The 22190-nt window shown below is 41.2% G+C and overlaps 2 protein-coding genes across 4 annotated transcripts; one reads left to right on the forward strand and one right to left on the reverse strand.

Moving 5' to 3' along the window:
- Positions 1 to 2533: 2533 nt before the first annotated feature.
- Positions 2534 to 17222, reverse strand: LOC123320794 (potassium channel subfamily K member 18). Of its 3 annotated transcripts, none has more exons than XM_044908228.1 (7): positions 17078 to 17222; positions 15965 to 16174; positions 13540 to 13846; positions 8556 to 8815; positions 5211 to 5362; positions 3965 to 4214; positions 2534 to 2927 (listed from the first exon to the last, which is right to left on the reverse strand). In XM_044908228.1, exons 2-7 carry the CDS (start codon positions 16088 to 16090, stop codon positions 2859 to 2861), a joined length of 1164 nt encoding a protein of 387 aa, XP_044764163.1. In that variant the 5' UTR covers positions 16091 to 16174; positions 17078 to 17222; the 3' UTR covers positions 2534 to 2858. The 3 variants fall into 3 exon arrangements, with proteins under 3 accessions (XP_044764163.1, XP_044764162.1, XP_044764164.1); XM_044908227.1 differs by having other exon boundaries at positions 17039 to 17149; XM_044908229.1 differs by lacking the exon at positions 17078 to 17222 and having other exon boundaries at positions 13540 to 13842; positions 15965 to 16168.
- A 1186-nt stretch (positions 17223 to 18408) lies between these two features.
- Positions 18409 to 20040, forward strand: LOC123320404 (tubulin beta chain-like). The gene is made up of 2 exons (XM_044907722.1): positions 18409 to 18570; positions 18623 to 20040. The coding sequence occupies exons 1-2, from the start codon at positions 18514 to 18516 to the stop codon at positions 19901 to 19903; spliced, it is 1338 nt and encodes a 445-aa protein (XP_044763657.1). The 5' UTR covers positions 18409 to 18513; the 3' UTR covers positions 19904 to 20040.
- Positions 20041 to 22190: the final 2150 nt, after the last annotated feature.

The following is a 22190-nucleotide window of genomic DNA, read 5'->3' on the forward strand; positions in this document are numbered from 1 at the left end:
TTCGACGATTTCTAAGTAATCCTGTTGCAGCTTTAACACATTAACTCGATTAAGTTCTCTTGAAACGGCCTTTTTGAGGAAAATAATCGAAATTCTTTAATTTCCTGAGACAAACGGTTGGTCAAATTAAGAACTCTACCTCTCTACCTTCAAGGTAGAGGCACCTCTATTCGTTCTATTGAGCTTCTAGAGGATGTTCATGATGTTTCATCAGAATTTTTCCTATTTTTCTCTGTATGGCTGCTAAATCTGTGCTGGTCCAAGAGAAGATACCGAATGAGTAGCTCAGTGCAGAGCAATTAGAAAAATTTCGAATGGTTCCATTCCAGCATGAAATAAAAAGTTCGTAAAACACCCTCCATCCATCCAGCAAGTCGAGCCTTGAAACCTGCAATGATCCCCAGTTTCCCAACCCCCAAAAGCCTCCCCAAATTCGCGAACGCATCTCAGACATCGGCACAATTCCACAACTGCATTCCTCCCTTAATATTTATACACCCGTGTCATTCGTACCCCATTTCCACCCCCTTCAGCACTCAAATCCGAAAACTTGTTGCATCATCAACCCCCCCATCAGTTTAACACTTCGGGAAGTCTTCCCACCTCCGTCCACCCTGCGGTCGGAGGGTTGAAAATGTTTTGTTACAGAGGTAAGGGGATGAATTCCACTGGGGGATCCGGGGACTGGGTCAAGTAGGTTTCGTTGGATTTTTGGGATTCTATTACCCCCTCGGATCGACTTTGAAATCCAATCAGTTTGTTTGGACGAAAGCGATGGAGGGTGTTGCAGAATAATCGAGTCAAGTTGATCCTGAGTCAGAATGTTTATGGGGGATTTCAAGGTGCAGGTAAACCCATTATTTGCGGGCTAGGCTGAAGGGTCGTGTTTAGGAAAAAACCTCTTTGTTCCCTCGTGTGACAGTGTCACGTTCAGAGGGCATTATCGTGTAAAAAAGATCTTTTGAAAGGGAATCATTGCTTTTTATAGCAACCCCAGCCCTTGGAAACTGAATAAGATGGCTGATCTGTTTTTTTACAAGATTTTATTTGTTTACAGGGAGCAAAATAGCAAAACAACCCCAGTTTCTACAAGTTGGAGGCAGAGTTCGAAGTATAATGAAAAGTAATTAAAACCTAGTTTTAATCATTACAGGACATGCAATATGTATGATTGATTTCATTTTAAAGAGGCAACAATTCAGATGTGATGGGTTAGTTCAAATATGTTTGGCTACCAGCATTTTTTGTAATTTTCGAATAACAAACCAACCAGAAATTATAGAACACTGACAGCGGGTTTCATAAAACTTTGATTGTCCGATCAACGATTTGACAGTCGCTCGATTTCTAAAACGAAATCGCTGAAATCTTTTAATTTCTGAAGATATTGACGAAGAAGTAATTGAGAATAATCGAATGGACTGTAACGTGGTTACCTCCGAGAAAACTTATCTCGAGCGCCAGCTATTCTTTTCACTAGGAAGAATAGCAAACCTACCAGAGTAGCTGCTAGTCGGAGACAGAGTTCGCTGATATCTAGGGTGGTAGCGATAACGAAGTAGTCAAAATCAAATTATGTACCAGTTTATTCACACCTTCGGAAACTGCTATATATACAACGGAAATATGTGTAGGTATGAAATATGAGCGAGTCGATCAGCAAACATACATTCGGGAAATTCTATCCGGTCACGAGCACTTTATAAAGTTTATACCGGGTACAGTGAAAAATCAAAGGTTGTTCAATAAAATGCGCCAACCAGAATTGACGAAATGGATACTAAGGATGACCTCGCGAAGTGAAATGACTTGCAATACGGTATCGGGATGTAATTAATTGTATTTCTCCAGAAATGAAAAGAAACACAACCTGGGCGGATCTATTCGAGACTTTTATTCGCTACCCCAAGGGCTACGCTCCATGACTGATAGCGAAGAAAAGGTATATTTTTAGCGCAACTACGGGATTTCACTGACGACGAGCGGTATCTCTTATTCTCTACCCCAAGGGCTTACGCGCCATGACTGATAGAAAAGAAGAGATTTCGGATTCAACACTTATAACGCGGAACGCGGACAGGGGGGTTGACGGGACTTTCCCTTCAATACGTCACAGATTTAGCTAGTTATTCTCAAGGGAATTTTGTTTCTCCAGGGGTGGCACAGCTCCTTGTGAAAACTCAAAATGACTTTATCTTTTTATCAGGGCCGAATCGGAGAAAAGGAAAATACCATTTTTTTATGGTTTTTCAACAGCCTGTACCTTCGAAACTGAGCTGATTCGGAAAAAATGGTACAGGAAAAAAGTGTTTCTTATGACCACAAGAATCTACTGTTGAAACATTTGTACGAGTCAAAATCTCACCCTGCTGAGAAAAAGTGTAATGTGGAGTTTAGTAAAAAGAAAACAGCTAGTCCCAAATAAAATATGCCTTTCATGATAACATGTTACTCGAAAAACTAACAAATCTTCATCCCCCTTCACTCCGACTTGTAAAATGAATTGATGCGAATGAAATAAAACGACGTTCAGTACTAATAAACATCTATTACGTAGAAAATAACAAAAACCAAATCTCCAGTCATTATAAAAATGATATATTACATCATCCCCCTCCTTGTCCGAATCCCCCCGTCCTTCCAGAGTTCCCGCACTCGCTTCTTCCCGTTTTTTATTGAAACCTCTTCAATTAGGAGCGCCCTCCGTCCTCCCCATTTCTTTCGTCCATTTTTCATGCCGATCTGCCAGTTATCATGACGCATAATCCGCCCGGTCGGGCGGTAACTTCGTCAGACGCCCGATACCAGGAAGAAATGTTGAATAGGCTTCATGCTTCAAGGGCCATCGGGGGCATTCTTTACCTGTTACAGCGAAATATGTATTTGAATGTTCTGACCGCCGTTCGTATTTTGTGGATGACTTCCTCCTGCAAAAGAAACGGGGGATTAATCATGGGCTGATGGAGAAAGGACCGCGTATTTTGGTCTTGGAAACAGAAATGGCCAGATCATTTAACTGCCAAAGCTACAGCTCTTCGAATAGGTTATGTACACAACTCCTACCACGACGAAAATGAAACTAATTGTGGCCACTTTGATGTCAGTAGTCGGTACGATGACTTTGGCCTTGCTGCTTCCACCTTCCTCTACAGAGGAACCTTCACTCGTCCCAGATATCTCAGGTTTCGAAAGGATTAAGCTCGGTTGGTAAAGGTCAGTATAGGGTGAAGACTCGCTTGGAAATTTCCAAAGAAGAGGAGCCAGCTCTGGCAAGCACATCATCATAGTTTCTTGTTTGATGAGGAGATTACATGTCACTGAGACCTTAAGGTCTATTGTGCCCCAATCAAAGCTGTTCTGAGCACCCTCTATAGCTCTACAGCTCGCTCTCCAGCTCCAGAGCTCCAAGCAACTCCAGTATCTGAGAGGGCTTCGAGGAGCAGGCTAAGTCCTCATAACCCCATTTTGATCATATGCTTTCTAAGGTGACAATGTCCTGTGAAGGAGCCAGTGAGAAGGCGCAACTTATTCTTGCTCAGATCCCAACACTTCTTGGATCTTGTGGTCTCAAAATTCCGGAGGAATTTCTCGGAATGTTCCATTTCTGGATGTTCCTCCAGAGTGTTTCTCTTTTGGTTTCTTCCTTCTCCAGATTCCTATATTTCGTATAGGTTCATTTTCCTGAAGCATATCTTGAACACTCTGGCACATATTTCTTCTAGTCCTGTTGCCTCGAAACGAAATAAGATAAAGGTCAATACTCCCTCGGGATAATCACAAAGTCATACTGAAGAAAACTTAGGAATGGCCAGCTCTTGATCGCCTTCCATGATCTTGAAAGGGTAGTTTTGGATGATTGGTGAATGTAATACACATCAAAATACCTACCTTACCAATCCCAACTGTGTGCCTTCTAATGGAATTTGATATTCTCAAGTCGAATGTAAATCTATCGGATTCTTACCTGCATCAAATTGAAGCACATCGCTATGAGGGCCATGCCGAGCATCAGATAGGCTGCGCAGAAGACGAAACGCAGCTCGAAGACCTCGTCGACGAGCACCTCGTCCACATCGCTGTGTCCTATTATCTTGTCACCCGGCACCAGGTCCCCGAAACCAATGGTACTGAGGGATATGAAGCAGAAATAGGCCGCTTCCAGAAACTTCCAATCCTCCCACTTACAGAACAGGAAACCTCCGAAGCAGATGTAGCTGGAACAAAACGACTTTGAAACATTACAGTGAAGCTAGAAGTGTACTTCTGGAGCCAGTAAGATGGTTCGAATGTATCAGGAAGGTGGATGATACTGAACCTAAGGAAGTCGTCGAACATATTTAGGCACCTTGGTCATTACCTCGAGTATCCAGGACCGGTTTCCCCATATGAATGGTTCTTAGACTAGCCAGCTCTGGACACTTGCAAAGCATGTGTTCAGCTGTCTCTGCTTCTGATCTACAAAGCCTACAAATATCATCTGCTGACTTTCCCATACGGTACAAATGATATTTGTACCGGCAGTGCCCTGTCAGCAGTCCCACCATCACCAGAAGCTCAGCTCGTGACAGCTTTAGCAGTTTTCTGGTGTAGGTCGGGGAAATCATCACGAATTTCTTCGACTGAGTAAGTCCAGAAGTGTTTCTCCAGAGGGTTCTTCTATTGTTCAACTCCCAGTGTTGGACCGCTGCCTTATATTGGTATTTTCTAAGCCTACAGAAAGGCTTAGGTCCACCAGGTGTTACCCTTGATGCTCTCTTTGCAAGTTCATCGGCTTTTTCTCTTCCTTCAACATCACAATTGCTCCTAAAGAGAGATAATAGTAAGAAAAGATCGCCTTTCTCTTCGTCTGTGTAGGGTTTACCCTTGAACATTTTAATATTTAAGGAAACAAAGCTTGTTTGTTTGGTATGTTGAAGAGTTTTTGAAGAATAGGTGACAGACCAACGCCATTGGTTACGTTTTGGCACCTTTGTGTTTAGTGACTTCCAAATGTCATCATCGATCTGTCATGATCTAACCAATGTGTCACTATGACAGCCACAATGGCGCGAAATTCAAATATCCCTCTTATTGCGCAGGTTTTATTTAATATGAGTTTCACCTGAAGTATGGAAATAGGGAAATCAGATTAGCTTTCTCCGGGAAACCCCCATGCCTTCCCAGAGCCTGTAATCGCGCAGTATTTGTTATTATTTCCGGATGAAACTTACCCCACCATGATCATCAAACAAACAGTTATGGGAACGGTAACAGATTGCACGTCTGAGGACGTTTCGCTTTCTTCATCGTCTTCTGTTTCGGTCGTTTCGCTCTGCTCTCTGGAAACCGCCCTTTGAGACTTCGCGTCTTCCATTTGCATATCCTGAAAGGATAATGTCGCATTTTACGAGGTGAAACACTAAGTGGGCTATGCGGGAAACAATAACGTGAGGGAAATCCTTTCGAATGGAAAAAATTATATCACGAAACCAGAGAATGGGGGAAACGTGGAAAAAGGGGGATGAAAATACGTCAAATACGGCGATCAAGTCAAGTGCTCGGGTGGTTTTTATGGGAGATCTGAAAATGTCACATTATGAATTGTCGAACTCGTCTTTTCTGAGATTACCTATGAGGTAATCTCATATTATAACAATATGAAGTATGTATAACATATACAGAGGGTAGAAGTTCAGAGTAAGCCATTCCACCAAATCTACAACCACCAGAAGTTCGACAAAATTTCATCAAATTTCAAGTACAGAACGTGTGGAAGGTGACTTCGACATAGGAAAAACAAAACAAAACAAAAACATATGGCTGGACTATGAATGGTTCAGTACAGGGTGGGCAAAATTCGTTGTCTACTGAGGATATCTCGAGAACTATGGCAGCTAGAAGGAAACGGAAGACACATTCTCGAGCTCTTTTTCATGACTAATCCAAATCTGAAAACAGAATCGGCCTATCATTTTTAAATCTCGAGTTATAAGCAAAAATTGAGATTTTGACGATTCAAAAAGTTCTCATAACTTTTTTGTCTTCCAAGTTACAGATCTGAAACTTAAACCTTCTCAAGCACTTCTATACGTAGAATCTACTGGCAAAAAATTTGCTCATCAGTGGATTATACGTGAAAAAGTGTCTGTAGAAGGTTCAAGTTTCAGGTTTGTTACTTCAAAGACAAAAAAGTTATGAGAACTTCACGAAATTGTCAAACTCAAAAAAGAAGTATCGTAGGAGACTGAGGTTTTCACCATTCTTTGTTTCTCCGAAAATGAGCTCGGAAATGTGTCATCCGTTTTCTTCTAGCTGCTATAGTTCTCGAGATCCTCTCAGTAGACAACGAATTTTGCCCACCCAGTACATCCGAGTCTATCTCAGATCAGATCATTTTCAATTTCTCTTCAACTTTGTCATTTTTAAAATTTTGTATAGGTGATTTCTGGTGAAACGCTTTATTCTGACCAGTTCTACCTTCTGTTAAAAATAAAGCCTCACTCTGTATATGACTAGTCCTAAAACGAGGCGTAGTTCAGCATAATTCTTCATTATTCTCATAGCATTAAATTTGTGCCAGATAATTGATCTCCATTAACAAAAAACAGGAAGTTCTTCCTCCCGAACTACCTATTCATTCATTCAATACCTGCAGACCAAATTCCCACAAAAAATTCCTTCTCGTTCCCCGGCAATTTCAAAGGAAAACTTGATAGCAGCGATTCCTCCTGCAGTCTGTACGGAAATCACCTGATCTAATCAGTATTCATCACGAGAAGTGAAGTATAAAATGGATATTGATGAAAATGTTTGGTGCAAATTCTCTTGATGGTGGAAAAAAAATTGTTAATTGGGAAAACCTGCAGTCGGCTCAGCGTTGTGTAATTAGTCTTTAAAGTTCCCATTTAAACGGGAAAATAAACGAACTAAAAGGCATTTATCATGATTAAGATATCAAAGAAATGCGAGGTATATTTATCTTGCTGGCCCAAGTCTTTCAAAACTGATTAAGCTGATCACGAAGACTTCACGAAATTGAACATAAATAGTCTTTTGAAAGCGTTACTGAAACTGAAAAATCGATCAATATCTGAATAAATAATGTAATGAATCCCAGTTTTCTGAGGAAAATTGAAGTTCATTTTAGTGCATTCCTTTCGTTTTCATATTTCCGCCTTTGAAAATATTTAATTCTCAAATAATCAGTACATTCATTCCGATAGGCAGGGTAAATGTAAAAAACCGTTTATCAGTGTTTAACGTTGTTTTTCTTGCATGCCGTTGAAGATTTCGACGTTTTTCTGATGTTGATATGCGATAAACCGGAGCTGACGACGTTTTTCATTCTTGTCGCATTCTGGAATTTCCAGATTTTCAACGTGTGGGGGGATTTGCCTATAAAAGCCGATTTTCCCCCGCGACGGTCACTTTTACTTCAGTCCTTCACTTCTACTTTTGACTTTTGATTCTGTTACTTCAGTCGCTTTTACTGCTCTTTTACTTCAATTAGTTTATGCTCCGTACTTTCTGCGATTCGACGTTTAAGAATAATTTTGTGTTGCTAACATCAGTGATATTGAGAATTCATTGTGGTGCCTGAAACAAAGGAGGTAAGTCCCCGTCTTTACCGTTCAGTTTCTTTGTTAGACCTACACCGGTTACTTCTTTGACTTTGACACTGCTGTACTGTATCGCTTTCTGTTATATTTTATCGTACTTTACCCTGTTTCGCGAGTCTGACTTTTTCCCTCGCAATCAGTCATGGCGCGTAAGCCCTTGGGGTGCTGAAGGGAAAGTCCCGTCAACCCCCCTGTCCGCGTTCCGCGTCATAAGTGTTGAATCTGAAATCTCTTCTTTTCTATCAGTCATGGCGCGTAAGCCCTTGTGGTAGAGAATAAGAGATACCGCTCGTCGTCAGTGAAATCCCGTAGTTGCGCTAACAATAGACCTTTTCTTTGCTATCAGTCATGGAGCGTTAGCCCTTGGGGTAGCGAATAAAAGACTCGAATAGACCCGCCCTGGTTGTGTTACATTTCTGGAGAAATACAATTACATCCCGATACCGTATAGCAAGTCATTTCACTTCGCGAGGTCATCCTTAGTATTCATTTCCTCAGTTCTGATTGGCGCTTTTTATTGAACAACCCTTTGATTTTTCTCTGTACCCGGTATAAACTTTATAAAGTGCTCGTGACCGGATAGAATTTCCCGAATGTATGTTTGCTATCAGCACATATTTCATACCTACACATATCTCCGTTGTACATATAATCAGTTTCCGAAGGTGTGAATAAACTAGTATATAATTTGATTCTGACTACTTCGTTATCGCTACCATTCTAGATAACAGCGAACTCTGTCTCCAACTAGCAGCTACTCTGGTAGGTTTGCTATTCTTCCTAGTGAAAAGAATAGCTGGCGTTCGAGATAAGTATTCTCCGAGGTGACCACGTTACAATAAATTAACATCAATGATGTCAGTAGAGTTTATTAATCTGTGTCCCAAATTTCAACAAAAGCACCCATGAAAGTTTCAAGAAAATGCATCAAGGATGAAATGTAGCAAAATTGTTCACCTGATCGGTACTGCATGAGCCTTCCTCCTCATAAGAATAATATATCATCCTATCGGCCCTCCTCTTTCTCTCAGCCCTCCTGGAAGCTACACCTGGACACCATCTGCATAAACATACGTTGGCATAAATCCACTTGAATGACTTCGCCATTATGTCGCCTATGTTGGAGAGGTACAGCAGGAACAACGGCATGCCGATGATGGCATAAAATATAGTCATTATCTGGCCTCCCATAGTGTGAGGTGTGATATTACCGTATCCTGAAAAGTTTCATTCTTATTTTCTTACCTCCTGAGACCTTCTAGAAGGGTATTATGTTGGGGAGAATTAATTCGACGCTCGCTGCAGTTGATACTCAATGAAAAATGCTTGTTCGAGTTGAATAAAAAGGGAATTCTTAAGGAAAATTAATCGACCGAACAAAATCATCTCCTCGTCGCTTAATTTGTCGGTAAAAAGTTCAACCCTATCAGGAAAACCGTGGTTACCAGGTATACCATAACGCAAATGGAATTTTTCGTAGACCTCAGCATAGAATGACATTCTACGTACTAATTCCCTAACGAAAAGACGACTATTTTTGATGGCTAGTATTTTTCAGAAACTTTTCGTCCGTAAACACTTTTCGTCCGCTCTCTTTGTCGCTTAGAAACGAATAGGTACGACGATCAATCAATTTGGAGAGCCATGATTAAATGAAAACATGGGTCTGTGACAGTAAAGGTCATTTGCTCTTGTCAAATTGATTCTTTACGAAATCTGCAAGATTTACCCAGTGAATTAAGAACGTGGTTGAAGATTAGTATTCATTATATATCTAGGTGTCATTCTGGATAGCCAACTCAAGTGGGGGAAACACATAGATAAGACTCTTTCCAGAGCCATGTGGGTTTGCAGAAGAATCTTTGGAAAGACGAAAATGGATACTGTGGCTATATACACAGCAGTACTACTCCCTATTGTCACCTATTCGTCTCTAGCATGGTGGACAAAAACCGCACCACACGCAAGCGGTGCCAGAAACTGCAAATACTGATCTGTTTTGGTGTTAAGCTTGAGGCCATACTTGATCTGCCTCCCCTACACCTACATGTGAAGAAATGCAGCTTGCTGGAATATATCTTAACAGGAATCTCATACCCGGAAACAGGGTTGGACTCAAACTTCTTGGCAAAACCATCGAATGTTATGTCAATCATTTTCGATTTCGAAACGCCCTTTGAAACGGTCATAGCTGACCCTCCTAGTGCTTCATAAATTGTCTGGACAAAAAGTCATCCACGTGTTTTACTAATGGATGAAAAACAGGAAGGGGTACCGGCATTGGCGCATATGGATTAAACTGAGGATCTCTAGAGCCCTGGGAAGTGAACCCTCTATTTCACAGACCCAGACACTAGCTGTTTACGTATGCGCTCAGGGGTATCTTGAAAAAAAACCTCTAAGAGTATCTATATCACCACGGTCAGCCAGGCCACGCTGAGGTCCCTGGAATCACACTGCCAGAGATCTCTGCTGACATGGGAGTGCCATAATACCATGAAGCAATGGCCAAATGTAATGAAGCGACTCTTCTATGGGTACCAGGGCATTTTGGTGTTAAAGCAAATGAAAAAGCCGATGAATTTGCGAAAAAAACATCCAGGTTAACACCTGATGGGTCTGAGCCTCTCTGTTTGCTTGGAAAAAACCAATATAAGGCAGCAGTCCAGCAATGCGAGTTGAACAACAGATTAACCCTCTGGAGAAACACTCCTGGACTTACTCAGTCATAGAAATTCGAGATGATTTCACCGATCTGCACCAGAAAAATGCTAAAGCTGTCACGAACTGAGCTTCGTGTGATGGTGGGACTGCTGACAGGGCACTGTCGGTACAAATATCACTTGTACCGTATGGGAGAGTCAGCAGATGAGATTTGTAGGCTCTGTGGATCAGAAGCAGAAACAGCTGAACACATTGCATGCAAGTGTCCAGAGCTGGCTGGCCTAAGAACCATTTATTTGGGAAACCTCTCCTGGATACTCGCGAGGTAACGTGGATACTCACGAGGTAACAAGGCTTCTAAGGATGTTGTCGGTTTTTTCAACACCATTGACAACCTCCTTGGGTTCCTAAGAATGAGCAGGGTAGAGAACGAAAGATCTACATGGCAAGAAGCTGTCTATATTGTCTCGCCTCAATTTGAACAACCTTTGCAGAAACGTTCTCCTGATTCCAGAATGAAAAATTATCAATATTTCACGTTATCGACTTCCTTTTCCATCTTATTCAAATAGCTTCCAGTCAAATCCTTCATCCCCCTCTTGGGTTTTTCTCGTGGAGCAATAGACCGGAGATTGAAATATCTAGAGCAATCATAGATTACTCAGCACGAAGCACCCTGTGTACAAATTCAATTTGGTTGTGAAAATGACGGCAAAATCTACCCTGCACGAGGGATATGAGCGTCCCGATTTTTACGAGTTCCTCCACAATATCGCATTGCATCTCGATGCATTTTATAAGGATTTGAATATTGCCTCACGTTTTCGAATATACCTAATATCCGACTGAGCTGATGCCATAAGAGGCATGATATTGGCATTGTTGTTTTTCTTCTTCCGCTTTAAGTACTTAAAATTCACTGCAGGCAACTGCAAACTTGTCTTTTATACCCGTATCAATGATTTATTGGAAAGCGTTCATTCCTTCAATTCAAAGTATGATTATCACACAGGGTGTTCCTAAATTGGGAGTACAAACGAAAAGAGGAAGTTCTCGAGTAATTTCTGGCGATTTTTTAGAGCTAGAAAGCCTCGATCTACATTCTCCACCAGTTTCAATTCTTCAGCGACTAGAATGACTGCTTTTCCTTGAGGCCAGAGTGTCCTGGCACCCATAAGAGTATCAGCCAGTTGTCTTTTCATATTTGGGTTGTATCTGCATTGCAACTGTCTCCTATCAGACCCAGCAGGTACATTGGCATTTCATCAGCAGATAAGCTACGATAACCCTAAACTCAGCTCGTAGCAGCTGATGAAGCTTCTTGGTTTAGGGCGACGAAAAGTCTACGTATATTTTGACTTGAACGAATTCATGTGTGTCCACCAGAGGATTGTCCTATTGTACAACTCCTACTCTGCAATGATCTCTTCCAGGCCAACATGTTCAAGATATTAGGGTATTTCTGAGTCATCAGATGGATAGTCCATTGCCTATGTTCTCCAAATATTTCTAAACCAATCAAATTTTTTGTCTTTGTTGAGGTTGAAACATTTTGCTCAGAGAGTCTGAGACCAAAGAAGTATCTCCCATGGTTTGCACGCTGTTGGAATCACAGCAATACAACCAATTTTACGCCATATGTTCTAAAGCCAATATAACATCGAGGAAAATTTTATGGAGCAACTGATAAAGTGTCTGATGAACGAAGTAGGAGCTTTAACTCGAAATTTTTAGTGTCTGTTTTGTCGCACCACCATCGTTACAGCCCCCGCGAATATCCGATAAGAATTACAGCCCACACCCCACTCAGTGAGATGCAGAAAAAACACCCTGTTAACCGTTCAATCCGCCAACAAACTAATTAGCAGATCCGCCTAGGTACAATGCTCACGCAACCCCACCTGAATAAATCAGCGCCCCCTGTAGGTGTCAAACGTCGACGCAGCTTCAACCCCGTCTGTTCGGCCTGCCTTTGAACGCCGATCCGGCGAATTCTTCTTCTTTATTTCGACGCCTCGCTAAATGATGAATTAGGCGTCGTTTTAATAAATTTTAATTAGGACAAAGCAGGTTAAAAATTCAGACGACAGGCGGGGGGGGTTTTGGGGTTACATGGTCCTGAACGATAATAAATCAGCCTCTGACACTGACGCCCTTACGTCACGGGGAATTTTGTGGGCTACGGAGGGGGTAGGGGGATGAACTGCCTCATGTCTATCAGAGAGTGGATAAACGGAATTAGGTATAAATGGTGCGTCAAAACGATGAAATTTCTTGGCTTACGGGGGGATTAGGGGAAGTTAAAACAATTGGAGAGGGTGGTATATTCGCGGCGGGCTTTCAGCTTAATTCTGATTATACAGAATTGTTCGCTGCATTGAATTCGTAGCGATGGTTACAATGAAGTCCGGTGGAGTTAGATTCCAGATTCGCTTTTTACCAAGCTCGAATCTGCTGTTTTATGAAATGAGTAGATTAATCTTGCAACTGTAAAACTTTAAGTTGGAATCTAGTGAGAAAATCCTAAAACTCATTTCGTGATAAGCGGAAAATTATAAAGAGGACTGCCTGGAGAGCTTCCAGACCAGATGAGGCCTATAGATTACTCAGATTCTCAGAACAGACAGAAATATTTGCAATCGAAAGATGTGTGGAAATGAATATAGAAGAACATATTAAAAATGTGCGATACATTTTGACACTTGATAACAGAATGCCACGCCAACGCAGAAAATGCTTTGCAGAAGAAACTTGCAAGATCGAGAAGGTTTCAAGGAGTTCTCCTGGAGAAGGATGGACCACTTCCTCCATTGGACCAGAGCCATTATTTGTAGTTTTCCTGCCAGCCATCAAGTGATGGCAGTCAAGAAATGGGAACTCCTCTCCTTGTGGATGGTCCAGAAGGATGAAGATACGCTTTAGGTATTACCTCCTACTCGATGTGCTTGACCAAAAACGTTCTATCACTCAGTAAATTAGAACTGAGGACAATGACGAGACACTGTCCAGTGAACTCTAATCTACAGAACATGGAAAAGGTTTGTAATGATAGTTCTCGTTTCTGTGAAGAAACCAGACGATTGACAAGCTTTGTATCGAAAAAAGCTTAGGCAATTTTGCACGTGGTTCTTGAAAACAGATCAAGTGATGGTTATAGTACCCAGCAAGGCACTAAAATCTAATGAAACTCTGGTAAACATCGCAGGTTTGCACAATACATCTTCCAGTCTACATATTTGCGAGATCCTACATCTTATCTCATTTAAAATTTACTCACCAATGGTGGTGATGACAGTGAGGGAGTACAGGAAGGCGCCAGCTATGCTCCACTGCTCTGAGTAGGACAACTTCGAACCATCGTACCCCCTTCGTACAGAGAGCACTATACTCTTCTGAAACTTCATCAGTTCAGTCTCCAGCATCTTCCTGTACTCCTCCTCCGTGAAGGGGTTCATTGAGAGGGTTTGGTTCCAAATTTCGACCACTATAGCCTTCTCCGCGTTGGACACGTCAGTCTTCACCTGGAGATGGTAGTCCTTCTCCAGCGCCCTGAACATCAGGGCGCCTCCCATGGTGTAGCCTATCTGGAAAAATGCGACAAATGATGGAGGAAAGTACAGAAAAATAAGCATTGAGGGTGAGCTACAGTTCACTTCAATAGAAGTTGTATGTTATGACAAAAATTCACCCTCATTTCAGAGTGATTTGATCAATTATTGCCTTGTCTTGGTTAACATTTCGGACCGTTTTTAGTCCATTTTCAGTTCTGAAAAACGATGTGGTACCTTGAGGATCATCCTGAATTTGGAGATAACCGAGTTTTTGATCATTAATACCGAAAAGCCAGGGTCAAGACATATTAATCGAATTATACCGATTTTTGGCAAATGAGAGACATTTCGTTTCCACACCCCACCGTTGGTTATGAAAGGAGGTGTATCTGGAAGATACGCGACTCGAAAATTTACTTTAAAAAATTCCCAAAAAGATGGGGTCATTTAAAACTTCCTCAAGACCGAGCGGTTGTGCCAAAATGGATCAAATTCTCACCTTCGAAATGGCATTTTTCAAAAATTTCAAATTTCAATCTGCGATATCTCCTGTTATATTCGTCTGATCCAATTGGGATTTGCGGTTCCATAATCAGCGTTGGCGAGGCTTCCACCCTAGCACAAAAACTCGATTTCGAAAATCTCGATTTTTTGGGTCAAAAATGAGCAAGGGGTTAGACCCCCCTAAAATGACCTATTTGCTACTCTGTCTGGAAATGAGGATAATCTATGGCTGTCCTAGGATATGAAGGGCATATATGTGATTCTGAAGATTGTATAAAACCAGACAGTTGATGATTCTATAGAGAATTGCACTCCAGAGAGCCCTTCAAAGTGAACTCGAAAATGAAAAATGGAAAATCAAAAAAGTTCATTTTCTCCTAAACGGTGTCAAATATTCAAAAGTTTGTTATGGAAATATAGGTTTTCGAATACGCTGAATCCATTGCTAGCAATTTCGTGAGCGTATCTCCCTTCGTTTAGATTTTCACCTCCGAAATGACATTTTTTAAAAATTTGCAATATTCAATCTAAGATATCTCCTGTTATATTCGTCTGATCCAATTGGGATTTGCGGTTCCATAATCAGCGTTGGCGAGGCTTCTACCCTAGCACAAAAACTCGATTTCGAAAATCTCGATTTTTTTGGGTCAAAAATGAGCAAGGGGTTAGACCCCCCTAAAATGACCTATTTGCTACTCTGTCTGGAAATGAGGGTAATCTATTGCTGTCCTAGGATATGGAGGGCATATAAGTGATTTTGAAGATTCTATAAAACCAGACAGTCGATAATTCCATAGAGAATTGCACTCCAGAGAGCCCTTCAAAGTGAACTCGAAAATGAAAAATGGAAAATCAAAAAAGTTCATTTTCTCCTAAACGGTGTCAAATATTCAAAAGTTTGTTATGGAAATATAGGTTTTCGAATACGCTGAATCCATTGCTAGCAATTTTGAAAGCCTATCTCCTTTCGTTCAGATTTTCATCTAGGAAATGGCATTTTTAAAAAATTGCGAATTTCCCTTGAGAATTCGTCAAGACCGAACGGTTGCGCCGAAATGGATGAAATCCTCAGATTCATTACTAGAAGAGTTGCTCTTTCAGAATATGTATCACATTTAGATCTACGATAATTTTCCTGGAAGAAAAACTACTCGCAAGTTGACCTTCGAAAAATTCACAAAAAGATGGGGTCAGTTAAAACTTCCTCAAGACCGAACGGTTGTGCTAAAATGGATCAAATTCTCAGATTTATTACTAGAAAAGTTGCTCTTTCAAAATATGTATCACATTTAGATCTACGATAATTTTCCTTAAAGAAAAACTACTCGCAAGTTGACCTGATTTCAGAGTAATTTGATCATTTATTGCTTCGTCTTGGTTAACATTCCGGACCGTTTTTATTCAAGGTGGCACCTTGAGGATCATCCTGAATTTGGAGATAACCGAGTTTTTGTTCATTAATACCCATAAGCCAGGGTTAAGACATTTTCATCGAATTATACCGAATTTTGGCACATGAGAGACATTCCGTTTCCACACCCCTCCGGTGGGTATGACAGGAGATGTCTCTCCCCCTCTTGTCGATGTCGCAAATTGTATGTTCGCTATCAAAACCTTCTTCCTCGCCCGTGGCCATTCGAAACTCACCACCAGGCCGATAATACCGACGTTGCTGAAGAGAAACGCGATCAGCGACCTGCAGAATTCCTTGCATCTCTTCCAGAACGACCTCTCGTACCTCTTCTGCCTCCTGACCGACCGTTTCCTTTCCATCTCACCGACGATGATTCATCTCGGAATTCTGGACCGTTTCTCATCGCCCTCGGCAGTCGGTTTTTCCGCTGGAAATCGGCTCGTCTGAAAGGGAGGAAAAGATGTGAGCGATTTTCCGATTATGGGGGAAATATTTCTCTTTGTGGGCCCTGTCGGTGCTAGTTGTTCGAGTGCGACCATTCGTTTTTTACTGCCGCACATATTTCTGACGACGCTCGGTTTGGTTTAGCTGCTTATTTTTTTTTTTTCGTGTCGTTATTTACCAGATATTACGGTTTTTTGGGGTGGGATAGGCACGAAATTCTCACGATGACGCCTATTTGGGTAACTCGATCATAAAACACTGTCAGGGTAGCTTAAGAATGAGGGGGACTTATAGAAACCTCCCTCGATTTGGTCCAGAGGCTGACTGTGGTAACAGAAGGCCCTGGCTGGAGGGTAAACCTGGGACAAATACAATATCGAACATTTCAACGAAATATCTCATGTCCTTTCAATTTTATTAACAAACGACATCTTAGATCAGAAGAAGAAGTTAGTTTCTTGTATTATTTTTTTCAATTAAACCATTTAGTATCATGGAGGACTATATTTTGCGTGTGTGTAATACGAAAACATCTAAATCTCCTCATGTTCGATACTGGAAACTCGATTAAATTGCAAAAAAGTGAGGTTTTCCTCGATTATCTAATTCAATGTCTGAGCAGTGTATTAAGTATTAATTCAACATTGTTTTGAACGGTAACTTGCAGAAAATGAAGTCCAATCACACTGCTTGATTACAAAGAGTGACCTAATTGGAGGTAATCATAAGACACGTGCTGGAATGAAAAATTATTCTATCCATAACCGAATGTTAGTCATTATTTATCCTACATAGATTACTCTATAAACTCCGAAGATTTCAGTTTTACTCAGAGACTAAACAACTCTCAAATTTCAACTCACCCATTCTACAGCACTACCGAATGGACTTGTAACACATACCTTCTTACGGCATTCACTTCGAAACCAGACTGTTTTACCGTCTACAAAACCGTGTGAACGAAGAAACTAAAATAGCCTCCGATATATAAATATAATTTTCCATCGCTACTCCTTAACGCTAGATTTTAAGCACAATTGATGTGGAGGCATGTAATATTGATTTTGGCTGATGGTTTGGGCATCTGTTTATACAATTTCCACTCTTCTCCAAATTATAATCTCTATATACCACTGCATTATTAGTAGGAAATACACAATGACTCCAATTTTCAATTACAGTTTGGTCCATAAATTATAGACTGGACGAAAGATGGCTCTGAGATAGTATGCTAATTTATTATATAATCTTTCATGGGGAAATTCAACAAACCGACGAACTCAAATTGTGCACTGCTAGGAAATCAAATATCCAAAGGAATAATTTATTCGAAGTTTCAGTAGATAACTGAAAGGTTTACCCAAACCGAAACGAGATAATGTTTGGTTGCATATCCCACATAGTTCATGCGCACTTCTAACTTTGCAGAACTAGATAGACATATGATCATGCGCAATCTCTTTGCGCACTAATTATTAGTCAGGGTCAAGCGCTTTCTTGGTCAGTTAAAACTTCCTCAAGACTGAGCGGTTTCGCCGAAATGGATGAAATTCTCAGATTTATTACTAGAAGAGTTGCTCTTTCAGAATATGTGTCACATTCAGACCTACGATAATTTTACTGGAAGAACAACTACTCGAACGATGACCTTCGAAAAATTCCCAAAAAGATGGGGTCAGTTAAATCTTCCTCAAGACCGAACAGTTGCACCAAGATGGATGAAATTCTCGGATTCATTACTAGAAGAGTTGCTCTTTCAGATTATGTATCACATTTGAGACTAAGGTAACTTTCCTGGAAGAAAAACTACTCGCAAGTTGACCTTCGAAAAATTATCAAAAAGATGGGGGTCAGTTGAAACTTCTTCAAGACCGAACGGTTGCACCGAAATGGATGAAATTCTCAGATTTATTACTTAAAATTATTTCATTTTTCCCTTTCAATAAAAAAAGAAGTTTTCATTCAAACATATAGCTAATATTACAATTATAAATTTGTACCTAATTTATATTAACAAACACCTTACAGCCACTGCCTTGAGATATAACTAATCTATTCATTTCAATGGCTACCTCTATCTCCATGTGTACCCAACAGTTTGAAAGTGAAAGAAACAGATTGTACTTGTTTAAAATGATAACAAACACATAGCAACGCGACGAAAGTCAAAAGGGAGCTTTTCCACAAAATCGAAAATGAGAAGAGTAGCCTGGAAAAAATTGAATCCCGTTGTCCTGGATATACGAAAAACAAAACGATTCAAATTCAGTTCGATTACCAGGTGTTTGTCTTTTCTCCTACTGGTACCGGCTACAAACGTCCTCAAACAAATAAAAAAATGAGGGAAATTGTACACATTCAAGCAGGTCAATGTGGAAACCAGATAGGTGCTAAGGTGAGATCGTTTTTTCCACATATTCTGCTGAAATAACTGAAGTTTCTCGTAGTTTTGGGAGGTGATTTCGGACGAGCATGGGATAGATCCTTGTGGGAACTACCACGGGAACAGCGACCTCCAACTGGAGCGTGTCAACGTCTACTACAACGAAGCTACTGGTGGTAACTTCGTCCCCAGATGCGTCCTGGTGGATCTGGAACCCATGAACCTGGACTCTGTGAGATCCGGACCGTTTGGACAACTCTTTCGTCCGGACAACTTCATCTGGTCGATTGGAGGTGCTGGAAATAACTGGGCCAAAGGTCACTACACCAATGGAGCAGAAATCGTTGATGCTGTTATGGACATCATAAGGAAAGAGTGTGAGGGTTGCGACTGTCTCCAAGGTTTCCAACTCACGCATTCCCTTGGTGGTGGTACTGGTTCAGGTATGGGCACCTTGATCATGAATAAGGTACGAGAAGAGTACCCTGATAGAATGATATACACTTATTCAGTTTGCCCGTCCCCAAAAGTATCAGTTACCCTGGTAGAGCCTTACAATGCCGTGTTGTCCATCAATCAGCTCATCGAGAATGCAGATGAAACCGTGTGTATAGACAACGAGGCTTTGTACGATATCTGCTTCAGGACTTTGAGGCTCACCACTCCAACCTACGGTGATTTGAACCATTTGGTATCGGTGGCCATGTCGGGGGTGACCACTTGCTTCAGGTTTCCAGGGCAACTCAACGCAGATCTGAGGAAATTGGCTGTGAATACTGTACCTTTCCCGAGGCTTCACTTCTTCATGTGTGGTTTTGTTCCTTTGACCTCTAGAGGCAGCCAACACTACCGAGCATTGTCAGTGCCGGATCTCACCCAACAGATGTTCGATGCCAAGAATATGATGGTTGGTTGTGACCCCAGACACGGGAGGTATCTAACTGTAGCAACGGTGTTCCGTGGGAGGATGTCAATGAAGGAAATCGACGAGCAAATGATCAACATCCAGAACAAAAACAGCAGTTACTTCGTCGAATGGATCCCTCACAATGTGAAGACGGCAGTTTGTGATATACCCCCAAGAGGTCTCAAGATATCCGCTACTTTTATGGGTAACACCACAGCGATTCAAGAGCTGTTCAGGAGGCTGTCCAAGCAGTTCACTTCGATGTTCAGGAGGAAGGCGTTCTTGCATTGGTACACCGCAGAAGGAATGGATGAGATGGAGTTCACAGAGGCTGAATCGAACCTTAACGACCTCATAACGGAGTATCAGCAGTACCAAGAGGCTACTTGTGATGATGGAGAGTACGGTGAAGGGGAAGAGGAAGAAGAAGAAGAATGATACTATCTCCAGATTGTTAAGCATAAAGTTGAAACTAACTAGTTTTGGGAATTTTTCCAGTTTATTATCACTTTTGATTCTTGTTAGGCTTAAGATTTCGATGTTCTTGAAAATTTGAGATTAAAAATGATAATTTATTTTGTGTGTATCATATTTGTATTGCAGTGATTGTCAAAAATTCTTTGAAATTATTTTCAAGGAGAAGAAGGGTTCCAAAATTCATGACAACAGAAAGATAGTCTCGATTAAACAATAATTTCACGTGTAGAACGAGAAAACATCACAGAATACTATAAACTATAGACATATACAGGGTCCTGCAATAGTGCGTTAGGCTTCCTTAGCTGCCAAACCAGACGTTTTAGGAATTTAGTTGAGAAGCATTCCCTTTGTACTTTCAATTCTGCATCTCAGGAAATTATTTTCTAATGTATATCAGAAAATTCAACAAATGGTTAATTTTTAAATGAAACATCCCTTAGAATGCATATTTTCAATGCTCTTCAATACCTCTACCATGATGCAAAATATTTGGGACATTTTTCCTACAAAACGGATCTTATACAGAAAAAACTGCAACATTTCGATGAAACAGTAGTTCGGTAGAAGCCCTTTACCGATTTCCAGAAGCGATAGAAACATGAATTTGATCAGGATTTCTTTTAACTTAAAAATTTGCCTAGTCATCATTTCTAAATGATCATCCTCTCTTATACAGGCAGTCTGTTATCAATGTCCAAATATGAAGAATTTCAAATAGAATCTATAATAATTCATAGAAATTCCTAAAACTTAAGCATATACCTTCTTCAAGAAGTTGAAAATTCGATTATGAAGGTTTAAAGAGACATTTCATTAACGGATTTAATTCAATAATTGAAGACTCCTTTCATTACCAAAATATGGATTATACCCATGATAGAAGAATACTTCATCTCACCATGGTGGTACCAGAATTAGCCAAATGATGGCATCACTGCTCTTGACGGTTGCTATCACAGGGTAGCATATACGCGGTGCAGCATACGCCAAACGATGGCGCCACCGGAAACGCATTACTCCATGTCCGCTACGTAACCGGCGTTTATAGCAGGCATGAACTACGCTGCTTTAACGATTGTCGTAAGTAACTCCCACAGAATACAGAATACAGATTGCAGAATACAGATTGCAGAATACAGATTGCAGAATACAGATTGCAGAATACAGATTGCAGATTGCAGAATACAGAGTACAGATTGCAGATTGCAGATTGCAGATTGCAGATTGCAGATTGCAGAATACAGAGTACAGAGTACAGAGTACAGAGTACAGAGTACAGAGTACAGAGTACAGAGTACAGAGTACAGAGTACAGAGTACAGAGTACAGAGTACAGAGTACAGAGTACAGAGTACAGAGTACAGAGTACAGAGTACAGAGTACAGAGTACAGAGTACAGAGTACAGAGTACAGAGTACAGAGTACAGAGTACAGAGTACAGAGTACAGAGTACAGAGTACAGAGTACAGAGTACAGAGTACAGAGTACAGAGTACAGAGTACCCCGTGCGATGGTCATCACCTTGTCGTGGTGCACGGGCTTAAGTAATTGCGAGGAATCTCAAGACTTGTTTTTGAGGGGAGCAATGAAAACTAAGAATGACCAACAACAACAGGAAGTAACTATGACTTTCTGGCTCCCAGAGTTTATGAATTCATGGACTCGGGGCAGACCCAGAGAGTATTGTTAGTACTTCACTGTTGTGTCCCTATCTCTGATGAGTTCCGCACTACAAAGACTTCTATGTTACAGGAAACAACGAAATCGACAGTGGGGCAACAAAAAAGAGGACCTCCCACCGAAAAGAAGAAACAAGATCAACTTCGAAATTGGATGGGGAGTAACTATGGCTTAAGTGGCCCCTGAAATCTAAGGACTCCAGGTAGACCCACGGAGCAATGTTAGTGCTCCCCATCGCAATACCCCGAACCCAAAATCCTTCTAATCCAAGGGCTAAAGTCTAGGCATTCCGCCGGAGACAGAGCTATCGAGAAAAGGCTTCGGATGATTCGTAGAAGGAAGTGGCGTGGTTAACTATGGCTTTCTTGGCCCCTCTAGTCTGCGGACAAGAGGTAGACCCAAGAAGTATCGTTAGTACCACCTGCAAGAAGCAACTATGGCTTTCCTGGCACCTCGGGCCCACGGACACGAGGAAGACCCAGGGAGCAATGTTACCGCTTCGACTCGGATCTACGACTTGTTTATCTCGGCGGGAATCCGAGCGTGGCCGCAAGGAGTACGTCTCA

The sequence above is a fragment of the Coccinella septempunctata genome, chromosome 9 (assembly GCF_907165205.1).
Source record: "Coccinella septempunctata chromosome 9, icCocSept1.1, whole genome shotgun sequence".
NCBI classification, from domain to species: Eukaryota; Metazoa; Arthropoda; class Insecta; order Coleoptera; family Coccinellidae; genus Coccinella; species Coccinella septempunctata.

Coding starts and splice junctions, on each gene's coding strand:
- LOC123320794 (XM_044908228.1), bottom strand. CDS start 16,090: ATGGAAAGGAAACGGTCGGTCAGGAGGCAGAAGAGGTACGAGAGGTCG. Junction 8,816..13,539: donor CACTGTCATCACCACCATTG/GTGAGTAAATTT, acceptor GAAACTTTTCAG/GATACGGTAATATCACACCT. Junction 5,363..8,555: donor GCTCATGCAGTACCGATCAG/GTGAACAATTTT, acceptor TTATCCTTTCAG/GATATGCAAATGGAAGACGC.
- LOC123320404 (XM_044907722.1), top strand. CDS start 18,514: ATGAGGGAAATTGTACACATTCAAGCAGGTCAATGTGGAAACCAGATA. Junction 18,571..18,622: donor GAAACCAGATAGGTGCTAAG/GTGAGATCGTTT, acceptor AGTTTCTCGTAG/TTTTGGGAGGTGATTTCGGA.